This window comes from Puma concolor, chromosome D3, assembly GCF_028749965.1.
Source record: "Puma concolor isolate L17-30 chromosome D3, mPumCon1.1.hap2, whole genome shotgun sequence".
NCBI lineage: Eukaryota > Metazoa > Chordata > Mammalia > Carnivora > Felidae > Puma > Puma concolor.
The window spans coordinates 18,789,056-18,814,471 of NC_141678.1; the positions used below are offsets into that span (position 1 = coordinate 18,789,056).

A 25,416-nucleotide genomic window follows, 5' to 3' on the forward strand; every position below is an offset into this window, starting at 1 on the left:
CTGCCCACACTCTCTCTCCCTGTGTCTCTCAAAAATAAGCATTAAGCTTTTTAAAAACAATTTAAGCCTCACAACCTGTGAGGTGGGTATTAGCAAGACCCCTGTGGTACAGAAAAGGAAACCGAGGCTTTTTTTTAGGGAGAAATGGGTTTCAGTTCCTTGTCTATAATAGAGATGTATTATGATGGGTTTGAAATATTTATTACGGGCTTGAACTATTGTTGTGTTTAGAAGAATGAACCAACAGGTGAATACACCGGTCAACCTCTGTCCAACTTTTGGGCTCATCCAGGTTTCTGCGCACTGTCAGGTTAACGTGGCTCAGATAAGTGACTCCCCACAGAGGGATGTCCTGGCAGGAAGATGTGCTGGGAGACGGGCTGACTCTGTCAGCTGGCGCAGAAGTGGCTACAGCTGACGGGAGATACAAATTCAGATGTGAAACCCCAGTGCCTGGCCGGGTCACCCTGGCCAAGTCCTCTTGCCCTGTCCTCCGGGTTCAGTTTCCTCATCTGACAGATGGGGCTCCTGATGCCAGCCCAGGGGGTTGTGAAATGGTGCCTGTAAACCACTTGTACTGGGTGGGCCGGGTACACAGCAGGCGCTCAATGTGTGTTCCTTCCTCCCTAGCCCCGGGGCAGAAATCAGTCCCACTTTGACAAAAATGAAATGGGAGGACGTGGATGCACTGCTGGCTTTGTCTCTGGGCACCCAGTGTGCCCCCTGGGGCCCAGCAGGTGCCAGGAGTGAAGGAGGCTGGCCTGGGCAAATGCCGACCTTCCACAAACACATTGCCTTCCTGGTCCCATCGTATTATGTCAGAGACACGAAGAAAATCCTCTCTTTTTCTAAAGTAATTTCTATCCCCACTGTGGGGCTCGAACACACGACCCCAAGATCAAGAGTCTCATGCTCGGGGGCGCCTGGGTGGGTCAGTCGGTTAAGCATCTGACTTCAGCTCAGGTCATGATCTCATCGTTCCCAAGTTCGAGCCCGGCATCGGGCCCTGTGCTGACAGCTCAGAGCCTGGAGCCTGTTTCAGATTCTGTGTCTCCCTCTCTGTCTCTACCCCTCCCCCACGCGTGTTCTGTCTCTGTCTCAAAAATAAATAAAAATTTTTTAAAAAATTAAAAAAAAAAGAGTCTCATGCTCTACCAACTGAACCAGACAAGCACCCCAAGAAAGGCTGTTTTTTATTTTTTTAACATTTATTTTTGAGAGACAGAGTCAGAGCGTGAGCAGGGGAGGGGCAGGCTCCAGGCTCCAAGCTGTCAGCACAGAGCCCAACGTGGGGCTCAAACCCACGAACTGTGAGATCATCACCCGAGCCGAAGTTGGACGCTTAATCGACTGAGCCCCCCAGGCGCCCCTAGAAAGGTTGTTTCTAAAATGAAGACGCAGAATTCCTTTTAGTTGTGGCAGAATTAAAAAGCCTAAAAAGCAGTTGGAGCTTGGAAAGCCCAGTAGCATTCCTACCACCGGCAACACTGGAAAATATAATGAAATCAGAGACAGTAGAAATCTCAGTTCGGGCGTCCATCCCTTGGCCGTGCGAGAGGCAGCCTTCCAAACTGGTTACCTGGCTGATTGAGCAAGGACCCTTGAAGGTGCTCCATAATTCTCAGGGTCACGTTCGTATCCCTTCATCACATGATTCCACACACACACAGCCTGCCCTGGGTGTCTCGCTCATGCCTTGGAGCGTCCGTCCCCTGCCCGTCCTCCTCTGCCAGGCTCTTTCCCACCCCACCGCTTCCACGGAGGCTCAGGGCAAGGCACGACTCTCTAAGAGGCATCCCAGGATGCGGCCCCTCATCTGTGGCCCCAGGCACCCTCTGGGCACGGACTACTCTGTATCATCCCTATTGATTTACTGGCCCATCCTGCCCACTAGACTACCAACTCTGTAGGAGCAGGAATGAAGTAAAACAAAGATCCTCTCTCCGTTTAACCCAAGTATCAGAAAAAGCATCAGCCTACGAGCAAGCGAATAGCTTCAGGTCACAGGTCAGGGAGGCGAGGGGGATTGGTAGGGACTGGGGCAAAATGGAGAATATATTTGTCCACTTGTCCTACCCAGCCGAGGGGGCAATTATTCCTCAGCTCCTGCCACGCAGTCTGATTTTTCTGCTAAAGAAGCTAGAAATCAAGATTTGTGTGTGAAATTTCTCCAGTTTCTCAATGTGGCAACCACTTCTATTTTTGTAAACCACGGAGGCCAGAAAGCAGGGCCCTGGCTGGTCCCCAGTTGTAACCTCTTATCCAGAAGCGGGGGGGTGGGAAAGGGATCAAGAACCAAAACCAGCACACCAAGGTGATTCCAAAATAGAGATTTGTTTATTAAGGATCATTTAGTCTCTGCATAAAAATCACCAATTGTTCCTCAGTGGGTTTTTAACACACATCAATTCTTTTGGGGCTGCTCTGTTCGCCCCAACACTTTAAAAAATACAGCTCTTTTTAGCGCCAAGGACAGTTAAGGCAGCGAGGCATTTTTCTTGGGTCTCAGTAGATGGAGGGTTCATCCTCTCCCCCTTGAGAGAGTTCACACAGTAGGTAGTTTCTTAGGTTGGAAAGCTGTCCCTGAAGAAAATAACTATGCAGAAAAATGCAAATATAGTCACACAGGGCCACTCATTTGTGCCTGATAGCTTTAAAATAACCCTCCCCGTGGCCATCAAAGGCTTGCTGGTTGGTTTCGGCTATAAAAAAACTGTCTGGCAAAAGACAGTAAGAAAGACCAGTATCTTTAATGACTGTTGTGAGGTCGGGCTGTGCAAACCACATGAGAACACACGCCAGTTTGCTTTAAAAAAAAAAAAAAATCCCACAACAGGGGCTCTGTGTAATTTCAGATCAAACTCCTCATGGTCCTTAAAATACCCAAAACATCATTCAGCCAGATCCTAAGGACACATGCTTCTTTTTCAAGGGAGGGGTATGACACACAGTTCCCCCAGAGTTATGCTCCGCGTGGGGGGAGGAAAAAAAACAAAAACAAACCTTAGAACTTGATTAGAAACATTAATTGATCTTTCCCACACTGAAATGAAGGGATAAAGTCAGTCTGTGCTGTTGTGAAATTCAAAGGAGATTCGGAAGTAGGATCGTTATTTATTGCTCCGTGAGGATATACCCCCAAAAATGACTTAAAAATAAAAACCTGGGCCGCGCGGCCCCTGCAGACCCCGGCCGGACTCTGGGCCGCTCCGGGGTGGGGGCACGCGGGCCGGTGCGGGCGGCCCGCCAGCTTGATTCACAGTGATTCGGGTTAGCCGGTTGCTGGGGTGCACGTGCCTACACCTTGTAGTTGAGCTCGGCGTTCATCTTGGTGTACATCTCGTAGATGACGTCGATGGTGGCCGTGTAGTTGACCAGGAAGAGGCGGACCTTCTCCAGGCACTCTTCCTCTGTCACGTTCTGCCCCTTGGAGAGCGCTTTCAGGAAGTCAGACTTGTAGGGTGCCGCGTAGAGCGCTGCCTTGAGACGGGCGAGAGGGGAGGGGGCACAGAGTTAGGACCAGCAGGGGCCGCCAGGCGGGGCACAGTGGGGTTCTGGGAGGGGGTGTCCCCGAGGTCCCTGCTACTCATGGTGTCGGAAGGGAAAGGAAGAGGGAGATGTGTGTTCCCTTCTACCCCCGTGAGGGACAGCAGGAAGGACACCAGCTTCGGGGACAGACAGACCTGGGTTCAAATTCCAGCTTGTGCCGCCGACTAGCTGTGAGCCTTGAGCAAGTTACTTAGCCTCTCTGAGCCTCAGTTTCCTCATCTGTAAAATCGGGATGATAATGGCACCCACGGGCATCAGGTTGCTCTCGTAAGGATCAAGGAGGTTGTGCAAAGTACTCAGCATGGCACCAGGCACACAGTAGGTGCTCAGCATGGACGAGCCGCTTCCCTCTGGGTCCCCTGCTCTGGAGAAGGTGGACTGCTTCTTCAGAGACCGCACTTTCGGACCAGGGGAGAGGGCTGCTGACATGGACGGGGGCCTCTTTTCTCCTTCGGGGGGGGGGGGGGGCGACATGTCCCTAAATTTCAAGGCTCCCCTGACACTTGAAAAGTACAGAGAACAGGTAACGTGCAGAATTGCAGAGCCAGAAAGAAAAGGTTGCAGCTGAGTCAGAAGCTTAGGCTAGGAGTTAGGCTGGGGTGGGTATAAATAATAAAATCATCCATACAAACAGCAGCAGTAAAGCTTTGATTTACTGAGTGTAAACCAGGCACCAAGCACTTTGTACATATTAACTCCTTTAATCTTTACTACAACCCTTGGAGGTGAGGCCTAGTTTACGCCCATTTGAAAGATGACGATGCCGAGGCTCAGGGAGGTGGAATCCCAGACCGCATCTTACTGTGTGACCTTGAGCGAGATAATTAACCAACCTCTCTGAGCACCAGATTCCTCATCTGTGAAATGGAGGTGAGGATGTGCGTTCGTGAAGAGTAGAATGTGTGGGCAGCCCACCCTGGGCCAGGCACACAGGACATGCTGTTATCACTCAGGTGTGGGTTGCAAGGACTTTGCAGGGGGCAACACAGCGTGGGGGAGGGGGAGCAGGGCTTCATGGCACCCACCTGGGCCCTGCCCCCAGCCCCACCAGGGGGGACAGCCAGAGGTGGCCCAGCTCTTCCTGTCTGTACCCAGACTGGCTCCTGTCCCAGCCTGTGCCTTGTGGGAAAGAGACCACCCTGTTGGACCCCGGTTCTCAGGGGACAGAGGATGGGCTGCAGGGGAGGGTGGCCAGGACAGGCTGGGCCAGACGAGGGGCCAAGAGACGAGAGTTAGCCAGAGACAGCATGGGGGGCACCCCAAGGACCTCCTGACATCTTCCCGATGGGCCTCTCAGCTAGCGATCCTGGGGGCCCCCAGGCAACCAGGCTGGTGCTGAAGCCCCACTTCCAGAAACCCTGGCCAATGTCACCCCAACGTAAGCCGCCAAGAGCCCTGTGGACCTGCGTCTCTTTAGCAGATGCCCTGGTGGGTACAGGAGCCCTTCTTCCCCTCCCTTCCCGGGGTGAGGATCCGGGCAGAATCCAAGGGGCCAAACAGGCCTGCCCGCCAGCGACCCTCGGTCTTCAAGAGTCTCCGCCAGGGTTGCTCCCACAGCCCCCCGGTCAGGCGTCACGGGACACTCAACGGAAACAGCATGGAGCAGCTCTAGGAACACCCACCGCGGCCACAGATGGGGCTGGGCGAGCGCACGTGACAGGGCCCCTGCGTGAGCCAGCCTCACCCCGAATAGGCCCGGCTGGGCCCAACCAGGTCCCCCAGGGCCGCGGCTAAGCTGTGGCAGGAGGGGGGCCAGCTCACCTGGAAGATCTTCTGCACGATCCAGCCGTGGTACTTCTTGAGGGCCATCTCGTAGGCCTTGGTGGCGTTGACGCGGATGAGGTTGGGGTGATTCTCGTCCCGCTCCCCGTCGCAGATGCTCTGGAGGAAGACCTGGATGAAGCGGAGGCCCCTGCGGCCCGGGAGAGAGACTGCGCTTCAGGACCAGGCGCGCTCAGACTCGCCACGACGCCGGCACACCCCTGCACAGACCCTGACGCACTTGGACCCGAGCGCCCGCTGTGAGCCGCGGGTACGCACACACACGCACGCGCACACACGCTCCCCGGTGGTGGTCACTCCTCAGGTGGTAGCTTCGACCCCGCTTACGTGTAACGTGACCAGCCGGCTCAGCGCAGCGGCTCCCGAGCACCTTGTCCAGAGGAGACCTGCCGCTGGCCGCTGGCCGCGCTCCCCGCCGGGCTGCGAGGTCTACAAGGCCGGGTCTGGGCCTGCCTTGCCCACTTCTGTGTCCACGCGGCCAGCCCCTGCCACATGTCAGCTCGCGGACCACGGACTGCGGACACACTGACCAGCCCGCCTTGTGCCTGGACGCCCCGCCTCCACCACCGCCCCGAGCCACTGTCTACACCCTCCCGTGGCCGCTTGAGCCCCTCCTCCAGGTCCTTGAATGCACAGCATCTCATCTCCGGCTCCCTCGGCCCCAGGAGGCTAGGCTCGGCACAACCTGCCCGTTTCACAGAGGAGAACATCGAGGCACCCCCGAAAGGCTCAGGCAAAGGCCAGGATGTGAACCCCACTGTCTGACCCCGGAGCCCGACTCCTTCCTTCCCCATCCTTCCCTCTCCCCCCAGAGTCCCTGGATGAGCTGCTCTGTTCCTTCCCTGCAGAGAGGTGGGGATCAGGCTGGCGGGGGATGAGGGGAGGCTTTTAGGGGCAGGAGCACTGGGACTAAAGGGTCTCTTTGTCACCTGTGAGGTAAAGGGAAGTCCTCCATACCTGAATCAGAGCCCTTAACCATCAGGGATCAGCCTGGGCTGTGGGACTGAGCCCAGGGGACAATCCCAGCCCCGTCCTGCTCGGCCACCTCTGCTGAGCCCCTGCCTCCCCACAGCCCTAATGACCGCCCTCTACCCAGCAGCCGGGATGGGGTACCATCTGACCCTGTGGCTGAACACCTTCATGGCCCTCGGTGGCTCCCCAGCACCCCGATAAGGCTGGGACTCACCTCTGTCCAATCCCGCCTGGTCCCTCCCTGCTCCTGCCTCACATCCAGAACCTGTGAGACCAGACCCTCCCAGACCAGCAGGCACCGGGCCTCTCCTGCCCTCCCACCTCTCCAAGGCCTCGTCCTCCTGGGACCCTCCTGCTCAGTCCCAGAGACTCTGCCTGGCACCTCTCCTCCAGGAAGCCCTCCCTGACCTCTCTCTGCTCCAGGCACTGCTACCCTGCTGTCAGGATGCACCCACCAGCCAGATACCCTACTCAGGCTGTGGAATCTGAAGAGGGACCCCACTTGTTCGATGCGGCATCCCACACGCCCAGCACACAGCAGGTGCTTATTACATGCTCAGCCAGTTGGCGTCTCTCTTCACCCGCCCTCCCAGTCACCCGGCTCTGCCCGTGTCTGATCGGGACACGAACAGTCTAACCGAGCTGAACATCACCATCTGCCTTGCTCCTCCTAAGGAACCGGCAGAACTTGCCGATGGATGAACCAGGGAGCAGGCCTCACCGAGAGACAAAAGTGGGTGGGGGTGGTCCCTAAAACATGCTGTGAGGGCGTTAACTGCAGCCCACCCACCCCCCTGACGTCCTCTCGGCTGCGCCCTCCAGGCGGCAGACTCTCTCTGTTCCATTTCACCGAAGAAGTATGTGGTGGGGAGAGGCGGCCGGCTGGGGCTGGGGAGAGACACAGGGGAGGAGCACCCTTCCTGACTGCAGGCCCAAGAGAGGGCAACACTAGGAACATCCGTGGGGTGGAGTATGTGCCTGGCTTCATGGCAGCTGCCAGTGGTGTCTACACAGCTAAAGGAGAATTCTGTGGCTGGTAGAGGGCTGTGTGAGCTCAGCCAGCCAGCTGCCTGGGCTCTCTGAGCCTCGGTGGTCTTATCTGTGAGATGAGAACAACTGGATGTGGGGTCAAGTATCTGCTGGAAGGATGATATATATATATATATAGTGATTATGAGCGTTCTCAAGTTTGGGGTAAGACTGTCTGGGTTCAAATCCCCTATCAGGGTACCCTGCCTCCAGCCCATGGGACAATTCTGTGCAAATCAGAGAGAGTGCCTTCTCCTCAAGACGCTGTATTCCTGTCAAGAAGCTCTCATAAAGTCAAACCTGGCACGTGCATGATGCAACCAGCCCTAGATAGGACACCTTTGTGCAGTGTACAACCTGCACGACTGTGCTTGGCCATTGGTGTCCAGCTCTGACCCTGTGACCTGGGCACATTATTTGGCCTCCAGAGCCCCAGTGGCCTCCCCCTGTGAGAAGGGGATGATCACCACACCTAACTCACAGCACACGAAATACGATCAGGCGTAAAAAACGATTAGAACGACGTCTAGAGTAGGCACTCACTTGCTATGCCTCTGATGGGACTGGAACAAGGGAGCATCACCAGCAGGGGGGCCTTGGCCCTTTGGGCACTTTTTCTCAGCATTTCACACACGTGAAAGGAACGGGGGTGGCCTCGGAGGGCAACGGTAGGGTTGGACACTCCTAGTCTGCAGAGCAGGGCCCCCGGGGCTGCACGGCCACACACGCCCTGCCCCCCAAGCCCATCACCTTTTCAGCCACATCAGCGCCAGCGTGGCTCCCACTTTGGGCCACTCTGCTCCGTACATTTCCTTCTCCACCTCCAGGATGTTCTGCAGGGTCCGGAATTTGGCCGGGTTGCTGTCATACACGGCTTTGATTTTCTGAAACAGAGCACACGGGGTTCTCCCTTGGAAAGGCCGTCCCCACGGACGGCCGGCCCCCACGCCTGGTCGGGGAGCACCCCTCTCCTTCCCACCCGCGCCAGCACCAGCAGCAGGGGCTTGTGCCAGTAACTACATGACAGCAACTACCATGACTGTTCACGTTTACCGAGCACCTTCCGTGAGCCGGGAGGGTTGGCAAAGCCCTTCATGGGCGCTGCTCTACCGGATCCTCCCAGTGATCCTGATGTTGCTGTCATGATCCCCGTTTGCAGTGGGGAAAGCGAGGCCCAGACATAGACCGGTTCCAGGGTCCATGCTCTCCAACCACGATCGATGGCGCCTCAGACCCTGAGCATCGGAAGTGGACGGTCGCTTTGGGATTCAAAGATGCCCGGGAACAAGGCTCCTGAATCGGAGCCAGGCACTTTGGATCTGAATCCCACCTCCGCTCCTTCCTTTTGTGTGACCTTAGGTGAGCCCTTCCACCCCGCTGAGCCCCGGCTTCCTCGTCTGTAAAATGGGGATAATGACAGACCAGCCTCAAAGGGCCGCTGGGCTGACAAAATGAGACAACCCAGCGTGGCCAAGCGGCAGGCCAGGCCGTACGTGGATCCTCACGGGGAGAAGGGCAGTGGCTGGGTGACGGCAGTCCAGGGGATGACCCAGGAATGGGGAGGGGGGAAGGGCCGAGCCAATGCACCCGTGGACTTTGGAGTTTACTTCTTATTTGGTCGGGGTGGATACAAGAACCAGGAGGTTCCTTCCCAGGTCAACCCTTCAGACGGTCATCCCCGTCAGGCTGTGACTGCGGGGTATATGATTTCAAAGGAGCACCAAGAGCCCTGGGCCAGATGACCTGGGGGCCAAGCCTGTTTTCCACGTCTCCTTCCTGTTCCTCAACCTGGGGAGCCTGCGGCCAGGAGCAGGGCACTGGTGACTAATGCAGGTTCACAGTCCCAGTGGAGGTTCCGGGCTGTGGCTGCTGGGCCAAGTACATACCGTGATGTTGCCACTTATGTCTGCCTTGATGGGAGTAAACACTGGGGACCCGAGGCAATCTGGGGACAAAACCAGAAGAGAGATTCAGATTCCCAACAAGGAGGAGATTCAGGAACTCCATAGGCCACAGACGCTTGGGAACCGGAAGGCAGTTCACTGGGTGTGTTTAGGGACGAGCGGAGCTGTTTATAGGTGGTAAGAAGGCTTGTGGGCGAGTTAATTTGGAGCGGTGGGCTCCAGCTGAGACCAGTTTCTTGTTGCAGGACTTGTCAGAGCCTTTAAAATCCAACTGGAATATCTAGGGGGCAAATCCTTTTATCCACAGCGCCCTTTGTTCTTGGACAGCACTGCCCAGAACTTTCTGCAGTGATGGAAATGTTCTATATCTGCATTAATATAGACCCCATGTGGCTACCGAGCACCTGAAATGTGGTGTGACTGAGGAACTGAATTTGTAATTTTATTTGACTTTCATTCATTGAAATGTAAATAGCACACGTATTGATCAGCACAGCTGTATACAGTACCTTGCAGAAATAATGTTCTGAGAAAGCCCTCTTGGCCAACAAGGCGGATCACCGCTAATAGCCCAGCTGGCCAGGAGGCAGTCTGAGGAATCTTATGAGGCAGAAGGGCCAGATTTATTAAAAATGACCTTCTCGGGCGCCTGGGTGGCTCAGTCGGTTAAGGGTCCGACTTTGGCTCAGGTCATGATCTCGCGTTTCATGGGTTTGAGCCCCGCATCGGGTTCTGTGATGACAGCTCAGAGCCGGGAGCCTGCAGCTGCCCCTCCCCCAAGCCTCTGCTCCCGAATCTGTGTCTCCCTCTCTCTCTGCCCCTCCCCTGCTCACGCTCTGTCTCTCTCTCTCTCAAAAATAAATAATAAACATTAAAAAAAATTTTTTTTAAATGACCTTCTCATTCACCAGCCTGTAAGAGAGAAAGAAAATGGCGACGCAGAGGCTCCACGGTTCGGAGACCCAGCCTCAGAGCCCGGGGGGAACACGTCAGCAATGGGGTCCCAGTCACTTAACACAGCGTGAGGGACGCGGGCTCAACCTCCACCCTGCTCTGCAGGCACTGGCCTCAGCCTTCCCATCTAGCCAGTGGGGCAGCAGGACCGATCAGAGATGCCGCGGGCAGGACTTGAAAGAACCCACCTCCAAGGCACACGTTTTGTTTAGGTCTGGAATCGGAATGTTCTTAATTGGAGGGGGTTTTCCCTTCTTGGTGTTACTGGTGACACCGTTTTTTGTCTTTGTTTTTGAAGTTTATTTATTTTGAGAGCGAGAGAGCGAGCGAGAGGGAGAGCACGGGTGGGGGAGGGGCAGCGAGAGAAGAAGAGAGAGAGAGAATCCCAAGCAGGCTGCACTATGCCAGCACAGAGCCAGACTCCGTGTTCAAACTCACGAACCATGAGACCGTGACCTGAGCAGAAACCAAGAGTTGGACGCTTAACCAACTGAGCCACCCAGGCGCCCCGCCAGTGACACCTTTGAGTCGATGAAAGGCAGACCTCGAAATGGGCGGGGCCTGGGACTCTGAGCAGCCTGCCCCCCTCCTTTCCCTCCTTTGTGACCCTCTGGCACTGTCGTGAGGACCTGAGACACCCCACAGGTCAGAGCCCCTTGCTGAGGACTTGGCATGGAGGAAACACGCAGGGAACGGCTGGTTCCCTCGTGAGCAGGTTCAGCGCGACCCTCATCCTCAGAGCCTGAAGCCAGCTGTGCTCCCCCAACACATTCTTCCCCCCCTCGTTGCTGTGTCCAGAGACCACAGGGCCCCGAGGACATAGACGCCCGAGCAGGCCACCGTGGGTACCCACGGGAGGGACATGCCAGACTCTCCTCGCCCGGCAGGTCAGGCAGGGGCCTCCGTGTGCACGCCACCTTGGCCGCACGGGCGCAGAGGCTTGGGGGAGGGGCAGCTGCAGACTGAATTCCACCCAAGGTGACCTGGCACACCTGGCCAGCCATCTGGAACAGTCCAAGCACAGCTGTTAAAAGAGGTGCATTGGGGAAACGGCTTTAGACACTATAAATGAAATACCCCAGAAGCCAGTGGAAAGAAAGTGGGGAAGGCATCCAGACAGATGGGGTTTGTTTGAATCCTGCCCCGGCCACACCCCAGTTGAGCAAGTCTCCTCGCCTGGGTGCCTCGGTTTCCTCTCATGTCAAATGGGGCAGTAATAGTACTTAATTCATAGGACTGTCACAGGAATTAAAAAACCATGTACTGGACGCATTTAGCAGAGTGCCCGGTGCACGAACACTCAATAAGATGGATTTGGACCACGTTCACGACTTCAAGCTCCGTGGTCCTGCAAACGTCAGCCAGCTGTGCTCAGAAGCCACGGGCCCTGCGGAATCTCTGTCCGACGGGAACACGCTTGGCCCGTATCCACATCCCTCTATCCTCTGCCTTCCTGAGGCCCCTCATCAGGCCCAGGGCAGGCTTCAGGCACAGAATCCTCGGGCTGACTGGCCAGCCTTCTGTCATCCACTGGGCTTCTCTCCCGTGCCTGTGGGGCCAGACCTCCTTCCACGGGGCCGTGCAGGTGCGGCTCCCGGGTGCTGGGCTGAGGGTCCAGACGGCCTGCCCCACTTAATCCTGAGCACTCGGGCCTCCCAAACTACCCCATCCCAATCTTTCATCTTGCCTGACGCACCACTGACTTCATCCAGCAGGGACGGTCATGGAATTTGCTAACCCTGGAGCACGTTACTACCGGCTGCCGCAAAGGACGAGGCGTTCTGGACTTAAATAGTAATGCAAGCAAGCCAGTCTCAGTGACTGTTCCCTCTTGACTGTGCAGCCAGGGGTCACCAATGCTGACCCTCACGGGGGCCAGGCGGGTCCCCTGGATGTGCTGCATGGGGACTGACTGCTCCTCAGTTCTGGCTGATGGCTTCATGTCCTCATCCTCCAAAAATGCATAATGTCCAAAGATACAGGGTGAACTGATGGATGGAAAAACAGGTGCAGTAAAATATTAATGGCAGAATGCAGGTGGTGGGTGTGCAAATATTCACCGTAAAATTCTTTCAATTTTACCTTATGTTTGAAAATTGTCGGGGCACCTGGGTGGCTCAGTGCGTTAAGCGTCCGACTTTGGATCAGGTCGTAATCTCACGGTTCCGTGGGTTTGAGCCCCACATCAGGCTGAGTGCTGACAGCGCAGAGCCTGGAGCCTGCTTTGGATTGTGTCTCCCTCTCTCTCTGCCCCTCCCCTGCTTGCACTCTGTGTCTGTCTCTCTCTCTCTCTCTCTCAAAAAATAAATAAACATTTAAAAATTAGGAAAAAAGCTGTCGCATTTAACATGCTGGGGGAAAAGTCAGGGCTTGTGTTTTTTGTGGGGTTTTTTTTGCTCATAAAGTCGTATTTTTTCCTTTTACTTTTTTTCCAAGTCCGTTTCACGGTGCTTGTGGTTCCACGTGTCATTCTATTTACCACCCATCTCCCCCTTGGACTTGAGCTCTGAGAGGGCAGGGACCTGGTCACCTGGGTCCCCCCTCCCCCCCGCCCTGTGCCCCCTGTGCCCAGCATGCGTGGCACGAATGAGTGGCCCGACGGTGGAAACTTCCCTCCAGTCCCACTTTCTATCCACCCACTGGTGGTGCCGATTGACCCGACGCATGGTTCTAGAGGCACCCATACCACCAAGATGGCGGAGAATACGGGGAGGGGATGGGGCCCCAGTTTCTCTGATAAAGGAGAATGTAGGAAGACCGGCCCTGGGGGGCCGCGCGACGTGGGGAGGCATCATACGTGCCAACTGAGCGCTCGGTCCGCGTGTGATCGCTTTCCCCGCTACAGGCCGAGTCGAGGAGAACCTTCCATGGGAGAACGTACAGACCCGGGGCTCCGGAACCAGTCATTGCCAACCAAGCATGGGCGGTTTACTGGCCTGTCCCAGTGACACAGGTCACTGAGCATGCATTTCAGAGACGCAGAAAAATGTTATCTGGCCTCCTCGGCTCTGAAAAGAGCTCTTGTGCAGTTTCTGAGCAGTCCTGCCCCGGTGGCAGGGAGAAAGGCTTTTTGTTTCACGTTCTCCTGACAGTGCGCTATGCGGGTCACGAGGCCGCTGTGGTCAGCAGGAGCCGGGCCCTGGGAGCAGTGGCTATTGTGTGCCGTGGCCACCACGCAGGGACACAGCTTCTGCTCCACCGGGGAAGGCAGGGATGCAGGGCCTAAGTGTACTTCTGGAGCAGGGAGCAGAGGACGAGCTGAGAGGGACGGCGGGGGGTGGGGGGGGGCGGTGGGCGGACCCCAGGAGAGAGGGGTGGGGAGGCTGACCCCAAAGTCCACTTCCAGCAGGAGAGGCATCTCTGTGCACACACAGACGCGCACGTCGGGGTCAGTTTCGGAGCACCTGGGAGCAGGGAGGAGGCGGTGTGGTGCTCTGAGGTCTGCTAGTCTGGGTTCAGGTCCCAGGTCTGTGACTTTGGACAAGTGACTTAACCGTGCCAGGCTCAGGTCCCTCACTGTCCGCAGCCCACAGGTGCCGTGTGCAGGTGCAGTTGAGGCTGAAACCTGCTTCAATATGACCTGCTGAAAGTTCCGGGCTTGTCTGTCTTTGGTGCCGTCCAAGGCCGCCAGGCCCAGAAAAGCCAAGGGACTTGCCTAGGGTCACAAAGAGGAAGCCAGGCACTCAGACGTAATTACAGAACCAGGCCTGTTCCACTTCTCCCTCACCTTTCTTTCTAGAATGTTTCCAGCCGGGTGAACTCACCAAAAAAGGAGAGTACTCTGACAGGAAAACCGGAAGATGATTTTAATCGCCAAGCACATGGTGGCCTTGTGAACAGTTTAAACTCAGGCTGGCCCCTGCTCTGGGCAGACTGTGACACTACCCAGCCTTACCTTTCCTGCAGAGTGTAGCCGTGCCCCAAAATCACCTTTCCTGTTTTACCAGTTTTGCAGATATACCTGCAAGTTGGTTTTTATTGTTGTCAGCAAACAGACTCTTTAAAATGCCATCCAGAAGCCCTCTGCCAAAAGGGAGCGAGGGGGTTTGGATGGCTTCCTAGTTCCTCATCTTACCTCCAGGGAGAAAGGAAGTTGTGAAAGTTGTGAGAGTTTCTTTCTCTGTGAAAGAATGAATGAAAGAAAGAAAGAAAGAAAGAAAGAAAGAAAGAAAGAAAGAGAAAGGAGAAAGAAAGAAAGAGAAAGGAGAAAGAAAGAAAGAAAGAAAGAAAGAAAGAAAGAAAGAAAGAAAGAGAAAGGGGAAAGGAAAGAGAAAGGGAAAGAAAGGAGAGAGGGGGAAAGAAAGAAAGAAAAAGGGAAAGAAAGGAGAGAGAGAGAAAGAAAGAGGGAGAGAAAGAGAAAGAGAGAGACAGAGAGAAAGAAAGAAAGAAAGAAAGAAAGAAAGAAAGAAAGAAAGAGGAAAGGAAAGAATAAGCTAGAACTCCAACGTCTTACTCCATAGGACCACTCCTAATGGGCACAGATTCTAAATACAGATAAGCCTTGGTTATCTGGAATATGTGGCAAATGGCCACTTCTGTTTGGTGTGGAAGGTTTTTCTAAGCATGCTAACTCAATCCAGAAGGCATAAGGAAAATACCACAAAGCTCATTACAAAACCCAGAAACCTCTTACATGGGGCATGAGGAGATATCCCATCACCAATCACAGGCAAACAAACTGATGGTCGGAGGGCTGGTCTGTGAAACAAACCATAGACTAAAGATAATTATCCTTAATATGTAAAGAGGTCTGATAAATCAATAAGAGGCAGCCAAACCTGACAGAAAAATGGCATAACATAGAACAACAACAAAATGTCTTACCTTGACAATAAAAAGAAGATAAAATTAAAGCGGCGAAATATTTTTTAGCTGTCTAATGTAACGAATGCCCCAACCTTCTCTAGTTCAACCACTCTGGATGAAACGCATCAAAATGTAACACAAATGTCCCTGCTTTCGTATACCAAGCCACGCACGGTTTTCTAAATAGGGCCATCATCGATGATAGGAATTATGATAAAGGTGTGAGCCAGTAACCTCACAGACCCCCTGAACCCTTCACTAAATGGCTCTACGTGGCATTTTCAGGTTTTCAGGACCATGTTGCCTAATCGAAAAGAAATTGTTCTTGACGGGCAAGGAGCATCACTCCCTCCTGCTTTTTCTGTAGCGCTTTCATCCTGCTTGATACTTGGGAAACAAATAGCGAAGGGGGTCAGCATCAAGGTCAAGCATTTTGTGCATGACCTCCGTGACGATTCTGGCTGGACAACCTCCTACCTGGGATTCACCAGGGTTCAGATGAAGGAGGTTGCCCAGAGAGCAGAATGCCCCACAAGCCATCGGTCACCATATGCCACCCAGAATCAGACTCGTTCCTGCTTTGTCCGGCTTCAACGTGGTTGGAAAGCAACAGTTGTTACGAACGCTCTGAGCACGACCACAGCACACATATGCAAGCTTCCCCACGACACCTGCCAGACACTGGGCAACGGGGCGACTGAACTGCCCTGCCTGGACCTCCCTCTCATTCCATCTCAGGAACAATTTTGGCAGAGGAATAAAAAGCACTCCTCTTCTTAGACACAAGGCTTTGCTTTCAGCCTGTGTGATTCAGGATGGAAGCCCTGACCCCAACCAATACTTACTTCAAAAAGGAAGAACAGGATGCCTGTGTCGTTGATGCTAGGAACCTGGTTTAGGAAGGTTCTATTTCATTTTTTTTTTTAACGTTTTTATTTATTTTTGAGATAGGGAGAGACAGAGCATGAACGGGGGAGGGTCAGAGAGAGAGGGAGACACAAAATCGGAAACAGGATCCAGACTCTGAGCTGGCAGCACAGAGCCCAACACAGGGCTCGAACTCCCGGACCGTGAGATCGTGACCTGAGCCGAAGTCGGATGCTTAACCGACTGAGCCACCCAGGTGCCCCATGAAGGTTCTATTTCAAATTCAATTTTTTTTTTTTCAGTAGCTGGATAATTAGGTTCCGTTGTTAAAGATATGGGGCAGATTAACTTTACAGGTCCTGGGTTTTCAAGGACCATAATGGGAGGCACTCAAATTACAGCTCATGGAAGTGAATCATTTATTAATCCACAGGCATGTGGTGTGTGTGTGTGACAGCTCAGTCTATACTAAGGCCTGCTTTGAGAATGCCCACCTTCGTAAAACTAAGACTTCTCGAGATAAGGCATTTTGTTGTTCTGTGAATTGTCGTTTTTAAAATTTTTACTGTCTAAAGAGGAAAGGATGTTTACAAAACAATCCTGTGGCACCCGGGTGGCCCAGAGGGTTAAGCGCCTGACTCTTTGATTTCAGCTCAGGTCACGATCTCATGGGTTGTGGACTTGAGCCCCATGTCGGGCTCTCTGCTGTCAGTGCAGAGCCCGCTTTGGTTCTTCCATCTCTCTCTCTCTCTCTCTCTCTCTCTCTCTCTCTCTCTGCCCTGCCCCACTGTCTCAAAAATAAATATTTAAAAACAAAAGAAAACCAATCCACAACACTGGTTATAAATTAAAAATCACCCCTATGGCATGCCAACTCCCTTTGTCCACAGTTGTCCCCTTCAACAAAAGCCACCCCTGAAGTGGGGATGTGGCTGGGAAACTCATTTTTCTCTACTTGCTGTGTGGCCTGGGAGAAATCAGTTAACCTCTCTGAGCCGCAGCTTCCTCATTTGTAAAATGAGGCCAACAATGGACCCCACCTCAGGACCCTCACCTCATCAGGTCGCTGGGAGGCTTAAATGAGGTGTTGTTTAAAGGGCTTTGCACGGTCTCTAGCACCTAGTAAATGCTCAGGAAAAAAGAAACTATTCTTTATGCTTATTATTATTTTTTTTTTAATTTTTTTTTCAACGTTTATTTATTTTTGGGACAGAGAGAGACAGAGCATGAACGGGGGAGGGTCAGAGAGAGAGGGAGACACAGAATCGGAAACAGGCTCCAGGCTCTGAGCCATCAGCCCAGAGCCCGACGCGGGGCTCGAACTCCCGGACTGCGAGATCGTGACCTGGCTGAAGTCGGACGCTTAACCGACTGCGCCACCCAGGCGCCCCATGCTTATTATTATTATTTATAACATCATTTTCATCTTTCTCAACAGACAAAGCTTTTCTTCAGAGAGGAAATCCAGAGAAGAAGGCTCCCAATGACTGAGAAATCACAGAAGAAAGAGAGTAAGTGAGGGAGGAGAGAAAGTGGGGCCTACTGATGGATATGGATACAATTAGCAGGAAACCTCCTGTCATAAAATAAGGACTTCGAATGTACTCCAGACCATTAAAAAAAAAACGGGCTCTCAGACGAGAGTGGAGTGAGGGAACTTGGGGGAACAGCACGGCAGAAAATGAATCACTTCCGAGCACAGGAAAGTGTGAGCTGGCTGGTTTTTATAGGACCCTGGAGAGGGCGGATCAGCTGTAATGACTTAAAAGCTCAGATACAGTTAACACGCTAACCAAAAAAAAAAAAAAAGCCCTCGATACAAGTAACACTGTAAGAAAGCAACAAAAGGAGTGAACATCCACCCAGGCGGTTTTTAAACTGAAACAATGAAACCTAAGACCAGAGCCCCTCCGGGTGGCTCACTGAAACCAGCGCTGCTTGGCCAGATGGGGATTTCCTAACATTCCCCTCCCCCACTCCCAAACAGCGGGGAAGGGCCAGAAACGGGGGCTACTTCTGCCCGGAGTAAGACCTCCCGGGTCTTTGAGTGCTGCCCTCCCTTATCACAGGGCCAGCCCACTTCTCAGCTCCGTGGACCACTTCCCAGCTGTGCCGACCCGGTCAACTCCCTTCCCCACTCGGAACCTCGGTTTCTTCTTCTGTAAAATGCTGCTACTCCTTCCGAATTCGTAAGGTCATTAGAAGGCTTAGAAATGAGACAGAGGCTCGTTCAAAGCTCGGCACGTGGGCGCCACTCAAGACAGGAGTCACGCTGGCTGTGATCAGGGTCGTGCGTTATATTTTACAAAGCCCTCTGTCACTCGCTCTTCCCATTCATTCCCTTTCAGGTCGACACCTCTGGACAACTCCGCTCTGCTGGATGCACTGCTGGGCCCCCGGGAGGGCCCGACCTCTGCCCCTGAGGGATTGACCTCTGCCCCTGAGGGATTCGCAGTGGGGCACTGTTCCTCCAAGCAGCCCTATGCTGGAGGTGAGGCAGGCCTGGATGAGCTAGCAAGAGACAGAGTGGACACTTTCCCTCCTACTTCTCCATTTGAGTCCATCCGGGAGCAGAAGCCAGACTTCAGTCCGTGACCTCAGGGCCAGACTTTTCTGAACATGGGGACGAGGAGGATCTACTCGCAGTCACTGGAGGACAAAGCAGGCGGGCACCGGTGGTCTGTGCTCCGCGCTGGTCTTTGGATATTATAAATGAGGGTGCTGGAGCAGTCTCAGACCAGCAGCTGGCCCCAAGCCCTGGCCGTCGGTCACCAGACCCACAGATGGAGAGACAGCTTCTTTCTGGAAATCTTTGTTTCTTTCCCAAGGGCTGTGTGGCAGTGTCTGAAGGCCTGAGGCCATCCGTCCTATCTGAGCAAAGATGAAGCGATTCTGGGCGCTGAGCACCAAAATCATTTGGGAAGGTCACCTCCATCCTTCTTGGGAGGCCAAGCCCAGTCGGGGCTGGAGGCCTAGAGAGGGGATGAACTTAGGCGTGGACACGGCCTTGGCACCGTGGAACCAGGACTCAAGCTCGCGTGGGCTCGGCCTGCCGCCAGGGCCCGTGTTTCTTCCCATTCATCTACCTATGATTTTCAGAGCAAGGCCTTCAGCAGACAACGGACCCAAGTTCAAAGTGACTTCTCCCGGTTGAGCCTCAAAAGCAGCCAACTCACAGCTGTTACAGACACAACCGGCTAACACAGGGGAGTCAGCGGCGCCTCTTTCATCGGGGGTCACGCAGCTCTTCCCTGGGCCAGGTGAGATCATGAGCGTGACACATCAGAAGGACATCGGGCACACAGTAGGTGCTCCTCAAGTCTAGTGGCCCCCACCCACTACCTGCAAAGGCACTGCCAGCCACTAAGAGTCTCCTGGCAGTTTCAAAATTGCAAAACCCTATTGCAGAAAGTGTGTTTTTGGCCTCTTCCTCCCACAGGGACACAGTTTCCTCTAAAAGCATCCCTCACAGGCACACAGTCTATGTCCGGTCCCTACAGAATCCAGCCTTCAACAGACACTCAACCAAAATGATAACTAGGGGCGCCTGGGTGGCGCAGTCGGTTAAGCGTCCGACTTCAGCCAGGTCACGATCTCGCGGTCCGGGAGTTCGAGCCCCGCGTCGGGCTCTGGGCTGATGGCTCAGAGCCTGGAGCCTGTTTCCGATTCTGTGTCTCCCTCTCTCTCTGCCCCTCCCCCGTTCATGCTCTGTCTCTCTCTGTCCCACAAATAAATAAATGTTGAAAAAAAAAAAATTTAAAACACCGCAGAGATCTGATAGGCGGTCCCGAGTCCCAGAAGGTACTTGTTGCCCTGGGGCAGATAACTTCCCTCAAACAAGGGGAACTTCTTACTCCCAGGCCAAGGGGTGTTAAGTGGGGCTGGTTCCCAGGCGGTTAACGCCATGTTCCAATTACAGGAGAAGCTGACCTGTTTGGGATGACTGGGTGACTTCTATATCCCAGTCATTCAAATTTGCATTCAAATGAGCAAGGGTTGCGGGGCCCAGCTTGGAGGGCCAATTACGAGGCAAACACCCGGGAGGAAAGCTGCATATCTGGTTTGTGGTTCCGGCATCTTGAACCCGTCACTGTGCCCCCTGGACTCTTTAGGGGCCATGCAGGTGGCTCCACGCGGGGCAGAAGAGGGTTTCTCGTCTGCCGGACAGGAAGCCAGGACAGCAAGCGGCACATGGCCAAGACCGCTGCATAAGGAATCCTGAGGCCTGAGGCCCGAGTTCTGGTTTGACCTGAGCTGTGGCTGGGCTCCACTGGTTGGTTACCCCCTGGCTGTGTGACCCTGGGCATGTCACCTAACCTCTCGGGCCTCGGTTTCTCTGGCTGTATAACAAGAAGATAATTCTGTCCTTCTGGGCTGCCACTGTTCCCCCCCCCCCCCCCCCAAATAGAGCGAGCACTGAACCAAAGGGATGGGAAATCACTCTTTCTGGGGTTTCCCCTAAGACTATTTAATGAGCACCAGATACCTGTAAGGCCTGATTCTCTGAACATCCATTTAATTACATAAGAGATCTTAAGGAAGAAAAATCATCCCCAGAAAGTGGATGTCAAGAACTGAGAGATGGAGATCATTCCCTTCCGCTTCTGCATCTTTAGTTTCTCCCTAAACAGTGAGAACAGACAGGCGTGACTTCATGCACCACGTCCGACTGACCTGGAACAGCGTGTTAAGAAAAACACCGAGGCTGTGTCTAGACTAGAAGGGAGAGAACGGTATCATGACTGATTAATAATGTCATGTCTGCCATGGGTACGGTTTATGAGTTATGTATTTTTTAAAATTTATTCATTTATTACTATTTAAAAAAACTTTTAATGTTTATATTTATTTTTGAGAGAGAGAGCAGGGGCAGGGGAGGGGCAGAGAGAGAGGGAGACACAGATTCTGAAACAGGCTCCAGGCTCTGAGCTGGCAGCACAGAGCCCGACGCGGGGCTCGAACTCATGAACCCTGAGATCATGACCTGAGCTGAAGGTGGCTGCCTAACTGACTGAGCCACCCAGGCACTCCATGAATTATGTATTTTAATTCAGAAAGAGAGAGAAAAGCAAAATTTCTTCTAGAAAGAACCCAGGGGAAAAAAAAAAAAAAAAAAAAAACATGGGAATGGAACCAAAAGCATTCACTCAGCAAATATCACCAGCTCACCTGGGGCCAGGTGCTGAAATAGCTCAAAGTCACAGAATGTGATAGGTTCTGTGGTAGTCTAAGGGAGTCAGGAAAGACTTTCCGGATGAAGTGACTTTCCCGTAGGGATAAGCGGAGCCCAGCCAGGCCAAAGGAAGGTGGTAGGCTGGAGAGGAGGAGGGGTGTGCCGGGCAGAGGCAAGTGATGGCATGGCACCACTTGTGGGGCTGCAAGCCATCCAGAGAGGCTACAACACAGATTTCAAGGTGGGGTAATAGGGAGCCACCGAGGCTTCTAGGCAGGGAGTGACCAGATGAAATGACATCCCTGTCTCTCCCTCCCCCTCTCCCACTGCCTCCGCCCTCTAATTGTTAGTACTGTAGAACATTGCTGCATAATTGACCTAAAAGATGAGAGAGGAAGCCTCACAGAAGTCAGTTGCAAGCTGATCACTCAGACATGAGATCCAATTACTGGGTCAAGGTGGAGAAAGAAGCCGGACAAGGGGCTGGACTCTAAGTGGACATAGTAAAGTCCAGAGATAAGGACAAAGGGCTAGCCCAAGATGTGACGCTCTAAGCCACACCAGACCCGCAGCCCGAGGAATCAGCATTCACCCGGGCCGACCAACTCTGTCACAAACCACACCCGACAAAAGTGAAAGAAATGTGATTGCTCTAAAAGCTTTCGCATCCTTCAACCCAGCAATTTCACTTCTAAAAATTACAAATAATATAAGAAGTACACGAAGAAACATATACGAGGATGTTCACTGCAGTGTTGTTTACGAGAGTTGTTTACGAGAGCAGACCACGAGAGAAGCGATGTGCGTGGCCCACAGCAGGGGACTGGTTAATTAAAGGATGACCACATTCAAACAAAGGAATTCTAAGCAGCTGTGACAAATGGTGACAGGCATGGGAAGATGGTCATGCTATACAGTGGGCGGAAAAAAGCAACTTATGCATTTTCCCTTAAGACGGACAAAAATGAGTCCAATAGGAAAGTATTTCGGAATGTCAACAGAGATGCTCTCAAAATAAAAACAAGCAAACCAAAAAACCCGACCTCAAAAGGTTCTGAGAGGATTAGAGTACTAGCACATCGTAAGTGCTCAACAGATGACAGGGAGATTTTTATTTATCATTTCTTCTTGCAAAGTTTTTCCTTCGATACACAGATCTTCCTTACAGCATTCAATACTTTTTAAAAACACAGCTTTCTGGGGCGCCCGGGTGGCTCAGTCGGCTGAACTCCCGACTTCAGCTCAGAGATCATGATCTCGCAGTTCGTGAGTTCGAGCCCCACATCAGGCTCGCTGCTGTTGGAGAGGAGCCTGCTTGGGACCCTCTGTCCCCCTCCCTCTGCCCCTCCCCCACCTGCGCTCTCTCAAAAATAAATATTTAAAGCAAAACAAAACAGCTTTCAGCCCTTTGCCCTATTTATATGAAGAACAGTGGTTCTCAAACCAGATTTTGTCTCCTTGCACAAGTCGTTGTCCCAACTTGGGGACAGGGAGGTGTTACTGGCATCGAGTAGGTAGAGGCCAGGGATGCCACTAAATGCACAGGACGGCGCCCACCACAAAGCATGATCCTGCCTCAACCATCAGCCGTGCCATGGTGGAGAGACCCTGATTTAGAGGGAAGCGTGGCTGCAACCTATTTCAGACTTCTTGCATCCACTAAGCCAGACCTGCCCCATTCAAGAAGACACACGCAAGCCACCCGGATCATCCAGGTGACCACACGCCCCCAAGATGAGACAGAGCCCCTGTGTTAGAGCCCACGGTGGATCTCAACGGACCCCTGAGTCCCAGAGAAAGGCCACTGGGGGGAGCATCCTCCTAAACCTGAAATCCTCAGGAGAAACTCTTCTCCCAGACAAGCACAATGGTTCAAAATGGATTATCACATTTTTTTTTAAGAGGGCTAAGAATTATTCTGTGTGGGCCAACCCACGGAGGCGTCTGTATAAGTGGGGCCTCTGTCAACAGATGTGCTGCCCCACGGCACATGGCTCACAGCAAAGACAAGGGTCCTTTGAGATCAGAGGAAGGGAGGAGGGGATGCTCTTCAGCCCTGGCATCCTGGCCCTGCTGGCTCCAGGGGCCACCGTCCCCTCTCCTCTAAAAGCAGCCAGATGATCGCATCCGGTGAGGGTGCCCCCAACTGCAGAACCGTAGTACGGGCACCTTTGCCGAAGATAAAGAGATTAACTTGGGGTTTCTCACCTCGACAAGGCAAACATTTGGGGCTGGATCAATTCTTTGTGGTGAAGTCGTCCTCTGCATCGTAGGGTATTTTGCGGCATATCCCTGGCCTCTACCCACTGAATGCCAGCAGCACCTCCCTGCACGCCAACCCCCCCCAGCCCCGCCCAACACACACACACACACACACACGCACACACACACACACAGGCACGCACAAGCTGTGACAAACAAAAATGGCTCTAGACATTGCCAGCTGTCCCCTGAGGGGCAAAACCGCCCTCAGTGGAGAACCATTAGCTTAAACAGATTCTGAATCCTTGTCCAGGGCAAGCTGGCTGAGTCCTGCCAATGTTCACAGAACAAGAAGTGGTGGGGGGTGGGGGGAGGCATGCAAATAAAAAGTTCCTCAGTGCCAAAGCCAGTGAGTTCCCGAGCCCCTGCCTGGAGAGTCAGTGTTATTTCAACACTGAGATAACTGATAAGAACATTTCAGACACTCCATGAGGATGGACTAAGCACCTACTATGTGCCAGGCACTGCTCTGGGTACTGAGGGTGCAGCTGCGGACATAAAAGGCCAAGACCCTGCTCTCGGGTTGCCAACCCAGGTCTGAGGATCATACGAACCAGGTGACTGCACTCACTCAAACCCTGATTAATCATCTACTATGTGAAGGAACCAAAACTGGACCAAGGAACTGATGCGATAACCGCTCCCCCCACAGCTAAGATCCATATGGCATTTAAGGCCTCACAGCTTTACACACATTTACCCCCTCGCGGCTAGCCTGAGAAATCAGCAAACCCATTTCACAGATGGGGACCACCCACTTAGGGGTAATGGGAGTGGCTGTCCGTGTGCCAGATCTCTTCAGCCCCAGGTCGGTGTTAAGGTTCTGTCAGTTTGTGGGTTACAGCTGAACTCTGTCCTGGGGACGGGTATCTTCCTGCAAGGCCACCGAGTGAATGAGCAGGGCAAGGCGCAGGGCAAGCCCACATGGAAGGGTCAGGTTGCACCTTTAGCCAGGACCCGAAAGGCAAAGGGCAGCGGCTGGTGGTATTGTCTTCTATTTCCCATTTTCCATCCAGGGCCTGGGCCGGGCTCAGGGAGGTGAGGAAGGACGCTCTGAGACTGGCTTAGCGACTGCCTTCCTCATGCTCCCACAGCCTTCCTGGACCTGCCATATGAGGCAGGGGTCTTCTTCCAGAGCCCATGCCAAGCACTCTGTGTCTGACGTCACCCCACAAAGCAGCTTCCCCTGACCTGACCCCTGTTCTAAATGGAGGAAAAACTTCAGGTGGTTCCCCCTAGAAAGGGGTGCCAGAGTTTCGCGAATCCCTCTTCAAAACCTCCCTCCTCATCCTCCCTCCCTTGGAGCAGGGCTGGGGTGTCTTTGATCTGGAATGGGGGAATTCTGAGGAAAGAAGGGTTCACACCTGCGAGGGGGAGGCTGGAGAATGTAAGGAAAAGAGAGGGCTTATGGAATGGGAGGGTTATGTTAAGGGGAGGGAGTTGAAAGCCATTCTGACAAGCAAGAAGGGAATGATAGGGTGAGGGATACAGGATTTGGGGTTGAAGGGGCGGGATGCTTTCGGGAAGATGGGAGGATTGGAAGTGTCCGGGGTGTCTGGGGGAGAGGGATGATTGGGGGAGCCCAAGGAAGTGGAGAACTGGAGCGGCGGGAGGGGGGTAGGCATCTTAAGGAAACGGTGGAGTGTGAGGCGGTGGAGATGAAGGAGTGGAGTGTCTGGAGGAGACGAAGGATCTGGGGGTGTCCGGGAGACGGAGAACCTGGGGTGCCTGTAAGGAAAGGGGGTCTCGGGTGCCTGGGGAAATAGGATCTGGAGTGTCCGGGAGAGGGACGGCTGGAGGATGCTCGGGAGGAGGGGGGTTCGGGTGCATCTGGGAGCGCTCCGGAGAAGAGCTGCGGGCTGGCTCCCCCATTCACCCCTGCTCACCGAAGAAGGGCGGCAGGTGGGACACCGCCTCGAGGAAGGGCCCCGTCTCGATCTGCTTGTCCGCGGGCAGCGGCTTCAGCAGGTGCTCGGCCAGCAGCGCCATTTCGGGGTCGAGGCCGGCGGTGATGCCCCAGCCGGCGCCGCGGGCGTCCACGCCGCCCCCCGGGCCGCCGCCGTCAGCGCTGGGGCCGTCACTGCCGCCCGCCGCAGACTCAGGGGACGCCAGCGTCGC

The 25,416-nt window shown here is 53.7% G+C and overlaps 1 protein-coding gene and 1 long non-coding RNA gene across 2 annotated transcripts; both read right to left on the minus strand.

The window, feature by feature from the left end:
• Window positions 1-2,316: 2,316 nt before the first annotated feature.
• GLTP (glycolipid transfer protein) lies at window positions 2,317-25,416 on the minus strand. The gene is made up of 5 exons (XM_086681934.1): window positions 25,185-25,416; window positions 9,219-9,277; window positions 8,083-8,216; window positions 5,311-5,461; window positions 2,317-3,480 (listed from the first exon to the last, which is right to left on the minus strand). The coding sequence occupies exons 1-5, from the start codon at window positions 25,285-25,287 to the stop codon at window positions 3,298-3,300; spliced, it is 630 nt and encodes a 209-aa protein (XP_086538060.1). The 5' UTR covers window positions 25,288-25,416; the 3' UTR covers window positions 2,317-3,297.
• Window positions 12,542-14,362, minus strand: LOC147575361 (uncharacterized). Its single transcript, XR_015242322.1, has 2 exons — window positions 14,121-14,362; window positions 12,542-13,845 (listed from the first exon to the last, which is right to left on the minus strand). It is a non-coding gene; the product is annotated as an uncharacterized LOC147575361 (long non-coding RNA).